At 35.6% G+C, this 17,835-nt stretch overlaps 1 protein-coding gene across 1 annotated transcript; it reads right to left on the bottom strand.

Moving 5' to 3' along the window:
- Positions 1 to 799: 799 nt before the first annotated feature.
- On the bottom strand, positions 800 to 16,132 carry LOC146162915 (dyslexia-associated protein KIAA0319-like protein). Its single transcript, XM_083385332.1, has 21 exons — positions 16,106 to 16,132; positions 15,420 to 15,569; positions 13,612 to 13,759; positions 12,590 to 13,168; positions 11,124 to 11,330; positions 10,674 to 10,798; positions 8,964 to 9,117; positions 8,152 to 8,252; positions 7,519 to 7,627; positions 6,744 to 6,907; positions 6,304 to 6,426; positions 5,975 to 6,120; positions 5,454 to 5,602; positions 4,576 to 4,721; positions 4,195 to 4,356; positions 3,706 to 3,854; positions 3,500 to 3,636; positions 3,051 to 3,173; positions 2,767 to 2,857; positions 2,505 to 2,614; positions 800 to 2,167 (listed from the first exon to the last, which is right to left on the bottom strand). The coding sequence occupies exons 1-21, from the start codon at positions 16,130 to 16,132 to the stop codon at positions 1,881 to 1,883; spliced, it is 3,387 nt and encodes a 1,128-aa protein (XP_083241458.1). The 3' UTR covers positions 800 to 1,880.
- Positions 16,133 to 17,835: the final 1,703 nt, after the last annotated feature.

Genomic DNA, 17,835 nt, shown 5'->3' with positions numbered 1-17,835 from the left:
TGTGGCAGCATATTTGTTTTATACCCAATATTTTGAGTTAAAATATTGATGTCCAATTCGATGGCGATCCTTTCATTATAAAGGAAAACATAGTTTTTTTCATAAAACGCTGCATTGGGTTTCTAACTATCCCTGAAATGAATTCGGTAAATTAGAATTGGATTGGAACCCATACACCCAAAAAGTATCGGACGAGTTCGATATTTTGTCAATAAGCGAGCCAAACTTAGCTAAATATAAGTAAAAACAAACCTTGCTTTGTAATCGTCAGAACAAAATTTGGGCACAGTTAGTAAAGCCGCGTTAATCCATGTTCCCGCGCGTGGTGTAATTGAGTTACCTAACGGGTGTTGCCTACTATGAAAGAAAAACGTACACTCATATGGAATGTATTTATGGCTAGCAACTCGGGAAAGCATCTATTTAACAGATTGTGTCTTGCATCTCTCATAGAAAACTTACTTGGTTGTTACTTGTGCAGTCAGGCGTGTCCCTGCTGATTACTCGATTTTATCGAAAGTTAGATTTCAATTCATCAACGGTTTATTTTTTAAGTTTTGCACAATTGCAACGCCACTAGTGTGGGTTAAAATCGTTCGACAGTTTGATTGCCTTTGTTGAAGTTGGGGCATCATTAAAACACGACTTAACTTAAACGGGCGGCCTAATCAGGTTCTGAATATAAAACCTGGCCATTTGCATAGAGAATATGTGTAGTTTATGAAACGCTTTAAAAGTTTACGACAACGGCTTTATATCATCATAACATCAAGAACGCAAACTTTGCAATCTCTTGGCTTTAAAAACTTTTATTCACATTCCCAATAAGTAGAACAAAGCAAACTCGGAATAAAGGTAACACGAAAAAAGCAGGCCTAGGTTCGACAATACAAGTTTTGCACAAACTGCAAATACAGACAGATTGATAAAATTAATACCAAGCCGGTAAAAGCTCCTCATATTGCACATTTCGCAAAATTAAGATCAGAAAGTTACATTTAGGATACAACCAAAAGCTACATTTTCGTCGATCGTTTCGAAGGCTGGTATTTGTGTAATGCACAAATAATTCAGCGTCGGATCGGCACGATATCAGCAGTATCGGACGAGTACCGACGATCCCATATTATCGTACGTCTCCAATGGTCATTAAAGCCATACTCTTTAAAAAAGTTAAATTTTACTTTAAATAAAAATCTGAGTTATCGGCAAATTTTCCTTTTAAGAAAAGTTTTTTTTAAATACTTTGGCCAATAAAGCCTTGCTATTTAAAATATATTAAACTTTAAAAGGTCGCTCAGACGAACAAACGAATAAATTCTGGACAAAAAACAGTTTGCTAGCATTTGCAAAAGCACAGTTTAATAAAAGGAACAATTTCTTTCTGGAACAAAAGTTCACCATTTAAACTACAGCCTTGTTCAAGTATTTTAGCGATCAAGTTTTCTCCAAAGGGAGCACCGTTGTTAATTCTGTCGATGTTAATTCTGTCGCAGCTTTAAATGGTAAACTTTTTACAGAAAGTGAAAAAACAAAGAATAGGCAAGAAGGGGAATACCCGCGGGTGACGTAGCACCTTGGGAAACTCCCCAAAGTGATACGTTTAGTTTGAAAAGTGTAATATTTCATCAAAATAAGGATTAAAATTCGCACGTCACTCATTATTGCTTCTTTTTTCCGAATGTGCTTTAAAACAGCATTAAGATTTCTATGAGAAGCAAATTGCTCTTTAGCACCTCTAGCGGAATATTAGTGAGAAGGAAAGAAGTAGTAAGCGTCGCAAGGATTGCGCAACAACCCGAATTCTTGCGCAACAAGGAGAAAGTATTCTTTGAGCGGGAATATTGGCGAACGCGGCGAGATCAGACAAATCGTAAACTTCACAATATATCGTCGTTGCCGCGGGACTTCCCCGTGACCCCCTTGAGGGCCACCCTGCCGCCCCCGTCGAGCCCCAGGCCGTCAAACGAGTCGCCCGAGTGATCCGACCCGATCCCCACCAGTTTGGGGGCTTTCCCGCGCTTGGCCCGCCGCTTCTTTTGATCCAGCAGGTGGCGCTTCTCGAACAGAGTGTGATCTCTATGTTCCTCGTCGCCCGACGACGACGATGACGTCATACTGCGCATCAGTGACGTCATGCGGAGCTGCGACGAGCGGCTCAGGCCGTCTTCACCAAAGAATATTTTTTATTATTTGTATTTAGGGCTTTATTTAGTAACGTTTATCTTGTTCGGTTAATCGTTAAAAATGACTCCGCCATGTATTTTGTTTTTTAAAAACAAACTTGTGGTTTTTAATTTATCAACCAGATTTTGAAGTGACAAAGCCTAATTATTTCGATATAGAGAACAATTGCCTCAGCATTATCAATAGTTGGTGATTTTTCACCAACATTCATTTAATAAGTTTAGTTTTAAGTTGCCGACAACTAAAGTATTTTGAAATAAAGTCAGTTTTTCCAAAGTTTATTTTTCCATATTTACAAAAGTTGGTCCCAAACTCACTTTTGTGCGCGACCCCGTTCGAGTTCTTGGAGGGGATTTTCTGGTAACCCCCGTTCTCGAGAACGTGTTTCTTCTTGCGACTTCGTGTCGATTTGGGGGATTTCCGGCGCCTTCGAACACAAACGTGATTTGTTACGTCGATAATAAAAGATCACGTGACTTTATAGTTCGGTTTAACAAGCGTAAAATAAAAACTTTAGAAACACCGTTTTATATTAATCGTTATCTTTATGTTTAGCATTGATATTATGACGTCACAAACCTCAGGCAGCAGCAAGTGACGAAATATACCCCACTGCTCAGGATTATGGCGAGCACGAAACTCACTATGACGACATAAAGGATGCTCCAATCTAAACACAATTTTTAAAATTATAAACCGACTTTATTCATTTATTGAGGTGGATTCTGCAGAAGATGCCAAGTGTTTGTTTTTTGCTAAAACCACAAAAAAGCACTTTTGACCCTGACGACCGCGCACATGTTCAGGCAGGTTATTCTAGGTCACCAGCAGCGCTCATAAGCGGCCGCACAAAGTCGTCTCACCGCAATTCCTGCTCCCGTCCCCCGCGTAAACACGGAAGAAGTTCTCCATCCAGAAAACGTCGCACTCGCACTCCTTGGAGCCCGAGTGGCAACGGCCGTGGCCCGAACACTCGTTCTCGCAAACTACAACAAAACACAAAAGATTGTGTTTATTTAAAAGCGCAGCAGTGACGTCACTGGGAAATAAAAACAACGGAATGATAAAGATTGAACGGACTCCAGCCATAAGAACGAAATTAGAGCAACGTTATCGTCCGAAATAAAACACAGTTCGGAATAACAACAAAATAGGACTCTTACATAACACTAACTTGTCAATAACGTTCACACTCAGAATCTTGTTTAGTTGGCAAATAAAAGCCGTTAGTTTGTGATAAACATTATTAATTTATTAACTACAGTATCTATTCACGATTTTTAAATAAATGCACATCAAAGTATTTTCTCACCGTACGTGTCGGCTCTTTTAACGTTGAAGTTGAGCAGCTTGAGATCAGATTGCAGCTTCTGGTTGAGAGTTTCCACCATTTCAAGCGAATCCATGAAAGTTCCGTCCAGCAACTTGACGTAGAGCAGAACCACGAGGCTGCCGGGTAAAACAACTTGTCAGTAGAAAGACGTCAACTTGATTTTGTGCTCAAGTTTAAAAACTTACTCTCCTCCGCTCGAGTGATCGACCTGCACTGATTGGACGACCACCTTGGCGTCCTCGTCCAACGAGAGAAGGACACGTACTTGCGTCATCAAGCTGTTCTTGAGGCTCTCGGTGAAGGAAGATGCTCGGTTGTCGAGGAATAACTCGACCTGGGCGAGAATTCGGGGGTGTTTGGGTTATTGGGGGTGCGTTGGGTGGAAACATACGATTTTATAGGAATCGACTTTTAACGGGAATTTCTTGGTTTAATATTGGTTTAAAAAAACCAAAATTACGGGGTCAAATCAGTGGAATTTTTCAGCTCACGACAATTTTTATTTTCTAGTCCTATAAGTTTTAGTTTTGCAAAAAACGATGAAACTCGCGTTTAAAAAAACACTGTGTAAGCTGGTTTACAATCCGATATGAAAAAAAAAATGTTAATTAGACTCAAGACTGACAACATTTTTGTCGCAGCCGAAACCAATTTGAACAAATCAAAGTTCTCACCAGGTTGTTTACTTGGGGGTTTCCTATCACCGTAACCCGGGCGGTGTCGATCAGACTGACCTTGCCCCTGATGTTTGTGACCTTGAGATGAAAAAGGTAAATCCCCTCGACGAGACCGGTTACCACGAGAACAGACTGGGTGTCAGAGTTGTTGAAGATGCGCTGAAAATTAGGGACATTATTGCAAAATTAGGGGAAAAATTTATTTATTTAAATTGAAGAAAAACTAATTAAATCAAAAGTTTGAATTAAATAAAAAGAAAGTTTTCAAAAACAAGCTTGGAATCGTCAAATTAAGTCGTACTCTGGCAGTTTTAAAGCACCCCTAGCCCCAATTACCCCCCAACCTTACCCCGGCAATTACCCCCTAACCGAGCTCACCCCGGCAGCGGGACTGTCCCTGTCCCTCTTCCAGTGGAAGACCAGCTGCCCGTAATCGTCCGACGATCTCCTCCCGTCCAGTATAGCGATGTTGTCGGGTAAGGTGAGCTCGATGTCCGGGCCCGCGTTCGCTACTGGCGGCTTCTCTGTGGCAAGAAATATAAAGGAACAAGTTTATATTAGTAGACCGAAAGTTATTGCAGACTCACAGAATCTGTCGATCAATGATGCAAGCGGGGAAGGTTAACGAGTCTGTGGTGAGGTTCGAACTCACGACCTCGACCATACCGGGATCGTCGCTCTACCAACTTAGCAACACAGGCGCAGAGGGAAGCAAGTCGAGAAACAACCATAGCACTGTTGCCTGCTGCATACTGTTCGTAAAACTAGCCTGTGGTGAGGTTTGAACTCACGACCTCGGTCATATTGGGACCGTTGCTCTACCAACTGAGCTACACAGGCTCAGAGAGAAACAGGTCAAGGACAACCATACGCCAATGCTTGATACAACTGTAATTTAGCTCTTTAGAAGCTGTTTTTTTAAGGATTACGGCAGTTTATTGTAATATTTTTTTTGTTTTTATGTTATAAAAGTTTAAGTAATTAGAGCCTCTAAAGGTAAAATTAAGTATACTGTTGTTTTTCAATGTTATTCTTTTAAAATGTTTCAGCACAGTTATGGAAATTTAATTTTAACTTTACTACAGCAATCAAATGAACCATATGTTACAGGATCAAAAGCAAGTAACAGTTATGAAGAACAACGTGTTCACAATAAGTTACAAAAGTGTTTTAAAGCAAGAAGGTAACTTAAAAATCTTGCAGAGGCTCACAAAAAGTCGTGAACTACATCATGAGTGAGATTAACAAACAGGCACCTTTCTTTACTGTGATCGTCACATGGTCGGAGTTGCTCGTCTCCTCTGTGTCAAACACTGTCAGTTGGTAAACATAACCGCCCGCTTTATTGAGTCCTGACACGCTTGTCGTGATCGCGTTCGGCTTCACTATCGTCGTTTGGGGACCGCTAAGCGAAAACATAGTGCTTTTTATTGGATTGAAACTTTTATTATTACCTTATAAAAAATTGTTCTTTTAACAGAAACAAAAATATATCTAATTCGCCGGTTTCAAAAATTCAAAGTCAAGGCTGAAAATTACAATCTTGGAGCGACATTTTGCTTGAACAAGAATCCTAGAGCATTAGGGCAATTAAAATATATTTTTCATTCGCTTTCTTTTGCTTTAAACAAGTGCTAACAAAAGACACAAACAATTTTACCAATTTGAAAGCATTTTTAATAAGTTTCAAAATCTGTAAAAACTTAAAATCCGTTAATTTTGGAAGTAATGCAATATGTAATAACGCAAAAAATAAATACAAAATAAGTTTTTTCACCTCAATTGCTTCCAGTTTACGGAAGTTATTTTCTTGTCGTCGGTACTCTTTGAGCCATCTAGTGTCACAGCCCCTGTGTCGCCATCTTGTGGTTCGAACAACGATTGAGGGGGTCCAGCGTCGGCCACCGGGGGATGGTTGGACTCCTGCAACAACAAAAAAACGCTGGTCAACTTTTGTTGTTTAAACTCTCATCAACTTTTGTTGTTTAAACGCTGATCAACTTTTGTTGTTTAAACTCTCATCAACTTTTGTTGTTTAAACGCTGATCAACTTTTGTTGTTTAAACTCTCATCAACTTCCTCCATACATACACCAAGTTGACTTACCGGTTCAACAACGACCGTGACCTTGGCGGTGTCCTCCTGGTTCGACTCATCGGCTACAGTGAGCTGGTAAGTGTATTCACCGACCTCCAGGTTGGAAAGCTCCAGACACTTGCTACGGGCTCCCTGGATGTTTGGCAAGACGATGACAAGAAAGAAAATAGCACGTAAAAAATAAAATAAAGAAAAACAATTATTTAAAAAAAGTGTAATCTAAGTTGGTTTGGCAAGATGTTAATAAGGGACGCATCGACAACAAGGAGACACATGATAGACCTATTTATATTCAGCTTGCTTTATGCACAAATTACGAACAATGTTCGTGGAAAGAAATTAAAGACTTTTGAAAATATACATTTATGAAAAATCATTCGTTTGATAAATTAGGCAAAAACTTTCGGTAAAACGAGGGTTGATCTTTGTCGGTTGGAATATGAACGAACCTGCATGTCGAAGACTTGTTGCTTGGAGTCGGGACTGATCGCCCATGAATACCTCACAATCCCCCAATCATCGGTGCTGTCGTTCCCACAAAGAGTCACTGAGTTCTGTGGGAAGTGGACGACCTGGTTCGAACCGGCGTTCGCGTGTGGCGGGTTGTCGATTTCTGGGCAAATAAAACATCATTTATCAGAAACCCAGATTAGAGTTAAACAAGATTTGGTCAAAATCAGTCATTTATAAATTCTAGTCATTTAAAAGGGAAATATATATTTAAAAACCGGCATTATTAGTCTCTTATTAAAATAGCATTCGATTTTTTTTTATGTAAGGATGCGGAGATATCTTCATATTTAACTAAATCAGTTTGCCATAAACAAGATTTAAATATCTATATTTTTTAGAAATTATTTGGCGAAAGTCATTTAAGTGATATATGCCAAAGCAAAATTAACAATTGCAATGATTTGGAAAATATTAACTAGTTTTAATCTTATTTTGCAAAACCCAGCAACGACGAAGCTCTGCAATTGCATTGTGGAAAGGGTAGGTGTACATTTTAGTTGAGAATATATTTAGAAACAAAGTTGTCAATTTGAACCATAAAATGTCTAAAATTGTTTTTTTTAGCCAAAATAGAGTTAAAAATGAATCAATAATCACAAAAGTACTTAAAAAAATTAAATGCCATGCCTTAATCTCAGGGGCATGTATAGATTTTTTATGAGGCAGAACTAACTTTGCACAATTTATTGATAACAGCTGCTATCAACTTACTTTTGTTTACGTACACAGTTGCTTCGGTGGAGTTGGTCGCTCCGTCGGTGTCAGTAACCGTCAGCTTGAAAGTGTAATTTCCCACCACTAGGTTTTGTAATTGCAGAATCTACAAACAAACATCAGGATTAAATAAAACAAGTCAAATTTAAGCCAATTTTGCTTGTCTGTGATTAGATGTTTTTAAAGGTTGCAAACACACAGTTACTCATAACACCTTAAGCAGCATACAGCCAAAAACCAGGTGTTCTTGGGTTATTAGTGTATTGTATATTTAGAGCACGTGTGCTTGAAGAAAGGATTTCATGGGGATCCCTGGTTGTGTGTTAATCACGTTTTGAGGTTTTACCATAGCATTTGCCAACCTCATAAACCTTAAAAGCAAACAATAATCACAGTTTTCAAATAAAAACGATTAAATGCATTCACTAATTTACTAGAGGTTAGACTTGGTTATTTTATGTTTGAAATAACAGGAATTTTTCAACTAAACTTCTAAAATTAATAAAAGAAAGAAAAACACACCAGAATTGAAGAAAAAAACGTTTATTTTGTGGAGAACATTTTTTTTTTTTTTAAATGTCAGAAAGTTTAACACTTAAATTTTTAAATTAATTTTAAAGTATTTACTACCTTGTCGTTTTTCAGTGGTTTTCCTTTACTGAGTTCGCTTGCCAAGGGAGCCGTAGTAGGAACCCATTCGTACAAAGTTATCCCAACATCATCGTGCGATTCTGTTAGAATATAAAAAGCAAATTAGCAGTAAATCAACAAACAACTAAAAATTGATTTGATAAAAATGTGGAGAAAAATAATTAAGTTACCGTGTTTGTACAAATTATAGTTAATGTAGTTCTAAAATCTAACACTGAAATAATTTAATAATCTCTACTTTTAAAACATGTAAGTATTTGTGTGTAAGTATAGATAAGTCAGTAAGTGAGAATGAAATGATTTCAATTTTACTGTTAATTGAGTTTCTATTAAAGTCATCATAAATTAAATGACATGATATGGTAAAAAAACAAGCCTAGCTAAACAATGTTTACAAAATATGAAAAACGACAAAATAAAAAAATGTTAGTTTGATCTTTCTCGTTGTACACAAAACGTAAAAGGAAGAAACCTTTTTTAACTTAACATTATCTCTGTTGTAACCAACTCAATCGATCTCAGAGTAAATTCAAATCGATACATAACATGGAATAGTAAAAACATTGGTTTAAGTATCAGAGCCTATAAAAATATGGAATATTGTGTTGTGTGGTAAACTATCAAATCTAATATTTATTTTGTGCTTGTCAAATTTCTATCAAATCTAATATTTATTTTGTGCTTTTCAAATTTCTATCAAATCTAATATTTATTTTGTGCTTGTCAAATTGTGAACAGGATTGAAAAATTACATTTTTTTTAATTATCATTTTATGTTGGGGTCGACTCACGTCCGGCGTCGAGTAGGGTGGAGTCGGTGGGGAGGGTGAGTTCCTGGTGCGCCGGGGAGACCACCGCCACAGGGGGAGTGTTGATTCGGATTGGTTCCAGCACGGTAACGTTGACCACAGCAGTTCCGTAACCGTTCAAGTCGTGAACCACAACCTGAAGGTAAGATGGCAAAACTTTTGGATGGGGTCGTTTTTGTCCAATGTATTATATTAAGGATTTTTATTTTGTAACAGTTATTGCTAAAACCCTTTCTATTTGGCGACTGCACATTTAAAAAAATAAAAGCAAATGCTTTAAGACATAGTGAGAATACCAAAAGTTGCACAGAAGTAGAAACTATTTTGTGAATGTTAAATAAAAAATATTTATTCATTTTAAACCTGGTTGAAAAATATATTTGAAACGTTTATAATTCTCCAAGGATTTGTGATTAGGTAAAGAAATTGGTTATGAACAGGTAACCATCGCTTTATAACCTGAAATTCTAAACACCTTTTAAAGCAACGTTAAGTCAAAAAAAAAAAAATCAAGCTTTTACAAATTCAACCACGCTCGTTTCTTTCACCTAAAATAATATATGTACAAAAACTATAAAGGTTGAAAAACGTTAAAAACTTTGCATTTGTTGGGTGAAAACACAATAAAGTTTGTTCAGGTGTGTGTAAATTCATAATATTTTTTATGAGTGTAAAGTTCACACTAATATGCATTTCAACCTAACATATAACATAATAAAATTAACCACCATTTAATAAAGTAAGGGTTTAAAAATGCCAGCGAGGACCTCAACATTCAACACATGCTTCAAGCTGTTCGATATTATACAATCTTTTAACAGGTCAATCGCTATCATACTTGAAAATTCCACGAGAAAGCAAAATATTTCTCGGTATGAAAATAAACAAACACAGAAGTATGGCAGGAAATTATAAACGAAAAGCATTGCCTTTAGATGCCAACAAAATATAAAGGATTTAGCAGTCGGTAAAATACAAATTCTGATTTTTTCTTCGATTGATAAGCATTAATGTGCATTATATTCATTAACTAGCTTAAGGTTTACATTAAGAAACTAAATAGTGAAACCTGCGTTTAAAAATCCTTTGTTACCAATATTATATGTATTCCAGGGCGACATGTCGATAAATTCTACAGCGATGTCAATTCTACATCACAGCACCACAATAATTATTAAGGGACATTTGAAGAACCAATTCAATTTTGTGCCAAATTTGTTTCCTATATGTCATTACACCAATGTCACGTAACAATGGGATGATTCAGCCGTCACAAAGTACACATTGTTCGACTTTACCCTCGACTTTAAGTGCGGCTCACAATATATTGAACAAATTTAAACATTTTGTAGAAAATTGAATTTAATGTCACTGAATTTGCGGAATGCCTAAAATAATGATTCTGTGATTTCGCAGTTCTATCTTTCCATAAATAACTGTATTTTTTGGGAATAAATAAAATTATACTTTAAACCATATGTCCATATCTAAATTAATTAAATCTAGATTCCTTATTCCAATTGTACACTAGATACACAAAACTTTGGTTGCACAAAACAAAGTTTTATGTTTTCAATCAAACTAGATATTTGTTTCAAAATATAATCAATGTTTTTTAATTATGTGCATAAATAATTCTGTTTCACAGAAAGCAATACATTTTTCACAGGTGAGTCAAATGGGATGCCTTACCTTGAATGTGTACTGCCCAGCAGTTAGTGTGCTCAGCATGTAAGTATCTGTGCTCAACCCTGATCCGGTTCCAGTGAAATCCTCCGGGTGAGCAACAAGACTCCACTCAAACTCAAAACCGGAAGCTGGAAAAACACAAATAAAAGTTACAAGTGGTGAGAAAGTAAGCAGTTATATTTACCACAAGAGCTATCTACTTAAAACAGAAAATACCTAAATTTGCTACTTTACCTCGTGGTAGTTTTGCTGCTTTACCTTGTAGTATTTTTGCTATTTCACCCTGTAGCAGTTTTGCTACTTTACCTTGCAGAAGTTTTGCTACTTTACCTTGCAGTAATTTTGCTACTTTACCTCGCAGCAGTTTTGCTACTTTACCTTTGCAGCAGTTTTGCTACTTTACCTTTGCAGCAGTTTTGCTACTTTACCTTTGCAGCAGTTTTGCTACTTTACCTTGCAGTGGCTCCCCGGCAGCGGTAGCCTTCAGCACGACCGAATTTCTCGGCAAACGGATCCGAGTGGTTCCGTTTATCGTCACAGCGATGTGCCTGATGGCCGGAGTGGTTGTGGTGGTAATGAGGGGTGTAGTGGGACTCGTCGTCGTGGCAACCGATGCAGTTGTTGTCGTGGGTGATGAAGGTGTGGGCGCTATTTCATCTTCTATGAATTAAAATTTTAAAACTTTTTTTGTAGTGCATTTCGTGTAAAAGTTATAAAAAGACAAAATAAACATGAGCCCAATGGTTGAGAAACCGTTGATCTAATCAGTTGTAAATGATTTGAATTACTTAATGATAATCTATAAATGCAATCAAAACAAAGTGTTTAAAGTGATTGTGGAAAATATGTTGATAAATTTGTAAATGCAAAGCACATTTAAGTAATGAATGATTACCTAATATAAAAACTATTTCAAAGTTCTTACGTAAGTGTTTTGGTGTGATTTTTTGGTTGAAATTATTTTTTAGAATATAAATAAAACTTATTTTGAGTTGTCAGTATATACTATTTATATATTAACAGCTGTATAATACATTAGTTATTCACTGTCAGCAGTGAAATGGGCGAATATATTTTCCAATGGTAGCTGTCAGTTCCTGTGTTTTAAAGCGGCAGGGTTGCCGGGTAAAGTCTAAGGGTTGATGTTGTGCAAACACTTGACGTTTTTATCACGTCAGCTTTGTCAGAGATAGAGTGCTTACTGACCACAAAACCGTAAAGTTGGGATTAAACCGTTGTAAAGTGGCTCTAAACGTCGATATTTTAAGCCTGTTAAAACTAAGCTTGTGTTGTACAGAAGCATAGTTGATTTAGTAATATACTTGCTTTATAGGATTTGAAATACCTTTACCATAAAAGTTAAAAGATGTTTCAACTAAACAAAGCTTTTTAACAAATTCTAGCAAAACATTTCATGTATCACAAATGCACTTCAAATGAGGTTAATTATCCCATCTAATATAAATTCCCATTTAATATATTTACAAGGATAATTAAAATCAAAATTGTACAATCACAATATGTTTAAATGTTTGAAAAAAACATAATTAATTAAACCACACACATCAAAAAAGGTCAAATTATTTTTTTAGAAACACCAAATGACATTCCAATAAAATTATTAAAGATATTTTTGAATGGAAACATTTGTGTTATGTTTCAAACACCAATAAAAAGCTGGTTCACAAAAATTTGCAAAGAAATTAGAGGATAATTATTTTAAAAAATTGGTTTATTAACTATTCACCATTGCTTTGAAGCTAAAAGTTGCATAGAAAAAATTAGAAAAACAGATATATTTAAGTTTGTATAAAATTTTAGCCAAAACAGCTTGCACTGTTGGTCAAAATAGCTCGGGCAACTTTCTGTGAAAATTTTGCGAACCAGTCTTAACTTTTTGACAAAGCAGATTTACAAACCTATCTCTGTTGGATTTGAAATCGCAGTTAAATTCAAATCGGCCAAAGTAGATGCAACAGTAGCCAACGGGACACTAGGTGGCACACTTGCAAGCTTTACCGTCGTATTAACGGGTGATATTTTTGTGGATGGAGTTGACGTCACAATTTCGTCAGCTGTCTTCACAGCGGTTGTTGTTGGTAGAATTTGCACAGAACTTGGGAGTCCAGGATTTGAAGGTACATTTTGAGGGGTTTCTGTGGTTGTTAATAAAGATGATGTGCTCAAAATTTCATCATCCGATGTTAAAATTGCCTTTGTTGTGTTTATTGCGAGATCTGGTTCACTCGAATTTACAAGATTCCCAACATCATCGATAGGAGTTGGAACATTTCCGGGGTTTACTGTCGGCATTAAGCTCTGACTTTGTATTTTTGGTGGTACTGACGATGATATAAAATCACCAGTGTCAGAAAAATTATCTAAACTTTTAGCATTTTCCGATTTATCATCAGTAAAAGTATTTCCACCGTTAAAAACCGACTGAAAGTTATCGTCAAACAGAGCATTCCATTCTTCATCGGACAAATTAAAAGTTTCTGAAACGAACAAAATAAATTGCAAGCGCCCATGCATCAATCAAAATTAAAATTAATTTTTCTACGTTCAATCCAAACAAATTAAATTTAATTTCACTTCAAACCTTTTATTCAAAAATGCCAGTTTGATATGAATTGCAAAACTTTTTTTCCTGTATTTAAATCACAAAATTACTGATAAAAACTCAAGCTTTAATTTAATAACAAAAGCTATTAACAAAAAATAAAAATGGCTGAAAAAAATTAAAAAAACTTAAATTCAATAGGCTTGTATTGCTTATTCCTATTGAAATAAAAACAAAAACATCACTTAGTACATTCACAATATTTATCTTCTGTTTTAATTAAGTTAACTTTATAATATCACCACGGCGAACAAACAATAAGAACCAATTGTAAACCAAAACCACACCAGCACACAAACTTGAAATCACAATAAATACCTGATTTTGGGAGAGATCTTTTCACAACATAAATCAAAGTCGAATCTTTCCCCTTGACAAGACTCCAAGCAGTTTTATCGTCAGCTAGCTGAGGTTTGCACGGCCCTTGTGCCAAGTTGTGCGATGGGCATCTTACTAACGCACATCTCTGTAAATACAACATAAAATCCAATAACAGTTGGCACCAATCATGTAACAATCACAGTAATAAAGGTGGGATACATATACATTAATTGTTAAATTTTCCTGAATCTCTCCTATTGTCCAGTGCTGTACATGACATTTCGTGAGTTTCTGTGAAGCTTTAATGTTAATTTCTTGCTTCTTTACACTTTTTGTAATTATTGGTAACAACTAGAAATAGAGATATTACTTTTTTTGACCAATACCGTTTTTTTTTTTCATTTTGCCAACCAATACCTGATAACTTTTTTAATACATATATGTTACGTGTGCATTAACATTCAGTTACATATCATTCGTCAAATAGCCAATTGTGTATTCTAATAATTATATAATTCGTGCTTCTTTTGCAATATAGGGTAAGGATGGTTTGCTCTCAACACATAAACCGTTGCACCAAAGTGGGAAGAGGCTTTGCATTCTTAATATACTTAGAGGGTGATAATTTAACTTTATTGAACATAACATTCACATAATATTTAGTTTATCTTGCGATTTCATCATACAACTCTTATTTTGCATATTAACTTTGCAAGATGTAAACCAAATACTATTTCAAACCAGCCTGCAAAACAGAAGGGCATAGACAAATTTCAAGTATTAAAAAATAGCAAATCTGCTTGTTTTAAAGGAGTGGCCTGGGTACAATCGAAACCCTAGGGTTTCGACGAAGCTGTTTTAGGGGTTTGGCGAGAACATCCTCTGAAACATAAATGCTGTTATTTCAAGCTAAATTTGAATCTATTTAAAGTTTAGCTAATTTAAGTTATATAAATGCAAGTTTATAATTTATGCCCAGTTTCTGTTGCATATTCACACGGGTTTGCATCAGGTATTTTAAGATTAAATTTTTTATGATGTAAAGTTTCACATAACTCTGTGATTTGATCCCTGAAAATTTTCATGTTCCCCAAGAATCAAAAATTCTGGATCTAGTTTGTTTTAAAGGCGATCATAGGAGGAGGAAACGAATACTGAGCGAAAACTTGCGGTTCGACGAAAGATTGCTGAATGACATAGGGGTTCGACAGGTTAGCAAAGGTTAAGAACCACTGGTTTGACGAAAAGGTTATATAATACTTCCAATGTAATATTTCGGCAAACATATTGGCCCAGATTACCGGTATTCAATAGAAAAATAATATTGGTTGATAATGTGTATTCTATAGTTGCAACGATGTCCATGATTCTTGTTTACTCAATTAATACAATGTAATGTTTAGTTTGAATTTTAAGCAATTTAGAGGTAATTGTATTGAATAGAACCACTAATTAAGTCTATACAAATGTAGAAGCCATTGTCTGAATGTTCCAATTATACAATAGGCTTTGTTGATGTCATAAAACTGGCAAGTTATGAATAACAAGAAATAAACATCAAATTATGTATATTTAGCAGTAAACTATACATTTTCTAAATCTGTATATTTTGTTTAAAAAAAAAATGACATATTTAGGGCGTAATTCAAAAGTATAAATGAAAATGTTTGATTAAATTTTGATTAATTCTATAAAAATATGTGTTTGATGTCTATTTCTATAAAATAAAAAAAATTACAAGTGCAATATTAAAGAATAAAATTACAATCTATGATAAATTCTCTTTAATGACACAATACAAACACCTGGTCGTCTGGCACGAATATTGCGACGTCACATACAACATTGCTATGTGAGGAGCAGCAAAGATTTCCACATTCATCGATGGTGTGGGCCTTGGCTAGGGTCCAGTTTTCATCAGTTAGTGGCCCGGTTATCTGGAGCTCAAACCCCGACTGTTCGTAGAATGAACATTGACCTGTTGGATTAAAAAGTGGTTAGAGGTCTGTTCCTCACTAAAACTCCTACATTAACCAGCAAATGAATGAATGAAAGACACACACAAACATATGTGTTTAATAACATCTGTGATCTAGCCCCTCGGAAGTTGCTTTATGACCAACGATTACGGCTTCCGTATCAATAGTACACCGAAAAGCCATCGCAGACTCGCCGAATCTGTCGATCTATTATGCAAGCAGAGCAAGCCAGAAAAACAACTGGCCTGCAGTGAGGTTCGAACTCACGACCTCCTGGATGTGGCTAAATAGGAATGATTTCAGCCCTTTTCAACATGTCTGCAATGAAAGATTTATATTTATATTATTTTTCACATTGAATCCAGTTATCATTGCAGCCAAATTTGGAGTTCACTTTTTTTTTGTCTACTTTTATTTTATGACGAAATCATAAGATGGATCTAAAAATGCAGGATTTGTTTTACTGACAGAGTCGCCTTTACAGTTTCGCAACCAGACATAAGTTTTTTTACCTCAAATCCAGTTCCCATTGCACTCATTTTTTAATAACTTGTCCCAAGGACCACACCATTAGTAAACCTTTTTTCTTGCAGATAGGTTTTACACAAGAAAAATAATTCGTAATAAAGAACATGTTCTATAACTTACTGAAGTAAACCTGTGTTTTATTAATTTTGTAATTCCAGGGTTAGGATTTTGTACTCGCCAATGTAAATACAATTAGCTTACAGGCAATGCTGATTAACACTGGCCGTACTGGCAACTGTATTATTAAAAATTTGGATGTTGTTATCATACCTACTGCACTTAGTTTGTTAATCTGCAACAAATTAAGTCAATCTCAGAAAAGTGAAGGCCAAGTGAAAATCCCTAATGATGAACCCGTAGGACCACTACAAAAATGACTTAAAAAGTTCAAAGCATTAAATATTGCTGTAAAAGGTTGAGGTTGATCACACAAGAACAATGTAAAGGAACTCAAACAGAAAGGCAGGTTAAAATATTCATAAAAACAATTAGGTTGAACAAAAATTTGCAGACGGCGACCAACCTGTTGATGAGTGAAATTATATTTAACCCGGCCGTTATTCAATTTCAAGCCTGAATATGGATTTTAGTCAAAAAAAATGTAAACTTGTTCTTCCGACAATATTTTATTAAAGTACCAGCATTTCGACCCCATTCGGAAAATCTTCTTCAAGGCAATATAGTTGCAACTTTAGGCAAACAAAAATATAAAAATATATTGTTTGTCTGGAATATATTTATTTTTTCGTCTAAAACATAAAAATGTTTCCCACCCAGCAATTTGAAGCATGTTTATTACAACTCTGGATTGTTTAATTTATATTTATACAAAAAGTAAACATACAAATGTTATCCAAAACATCTCACCATTGTCTGTAGTGGTCAGTGCATCGACATTTAATAAATAAATCGCAAAAGTGACAATCCAAATAAACTTCAACATGAAAATATTGTCAAGAAATCCTTTCACGACTTGCAATAGTGCCGTGATATTACATAAAGTAATCTTGAAATATTTGTGGCTCAAAGAAATATTATAATTTTTTTACACTTTTAACTTTGTTCAATAAAAATAAAATGTTCTGATTTCATTCAACATATGTTGGTCACTATAAAAACAAAAACTGTCGTTAAAACATAATTTTGTAAGTGGCTATTTGCCCGGCTCACTTGGACCCGCATACATCCCAGATTGGAAACTTTGGATATTGCGCGGGGGAGATGTTTTGCAGCTGAAAAAATACGCGGCTGAAAATAAAATTTCGACTTGAACTTGCGCGGCTGAAAATAAACCATCAGGCTACCGAAAGTTGTAAATTGCGAATTTATATTAAACTTACAGCGTTCATAGAATACTTGAATCACTGCGCAATTTTTGGTTGGTGTGCGGGCGCAGTGCTAAGGTAAATATTTAAAAAGCTAAATAGTGTAGCATTTAATATGCAATATTACTCGATATTGCCTAATTTGACGTCACTATGCACATGACCGTTGTCCACTAATGCATGACCAAAACGCCGAACTGTGCGTTTTTAGCGTTTCGCAAGTGATTCAATATGATGCATTATATTATATACGTCTTATAAACTAGCTTTAAAAAATGTTATGCAACTTCAGTATGCGGCCCGCCAATTTTTTTGGTGCTTGTTAAGTTTCATACAGAAGTTTACGCGGCTGAAGTTTTGCGCGTTTGCTCGAGTTAGATTTGCGCGGC

This window comes from Ascidiella aspersa, chromosome 3 (assembly GCF_963924565.1).
Source record: "Ascidiella aspersa chromosome 3, kaAscAspe10.2, whole genome shotgun sequence".
Classification (NCBI taxonomy): Eukaryota; Metazoa; Chordata; class Ascidiacea; order Phlebobranchia; family Ascidiidae; genus Ascidiella; species Ascidiella aspersa.
This window is presented reverse-complemented; position numbering and strand designations above follow the sequence as displayed.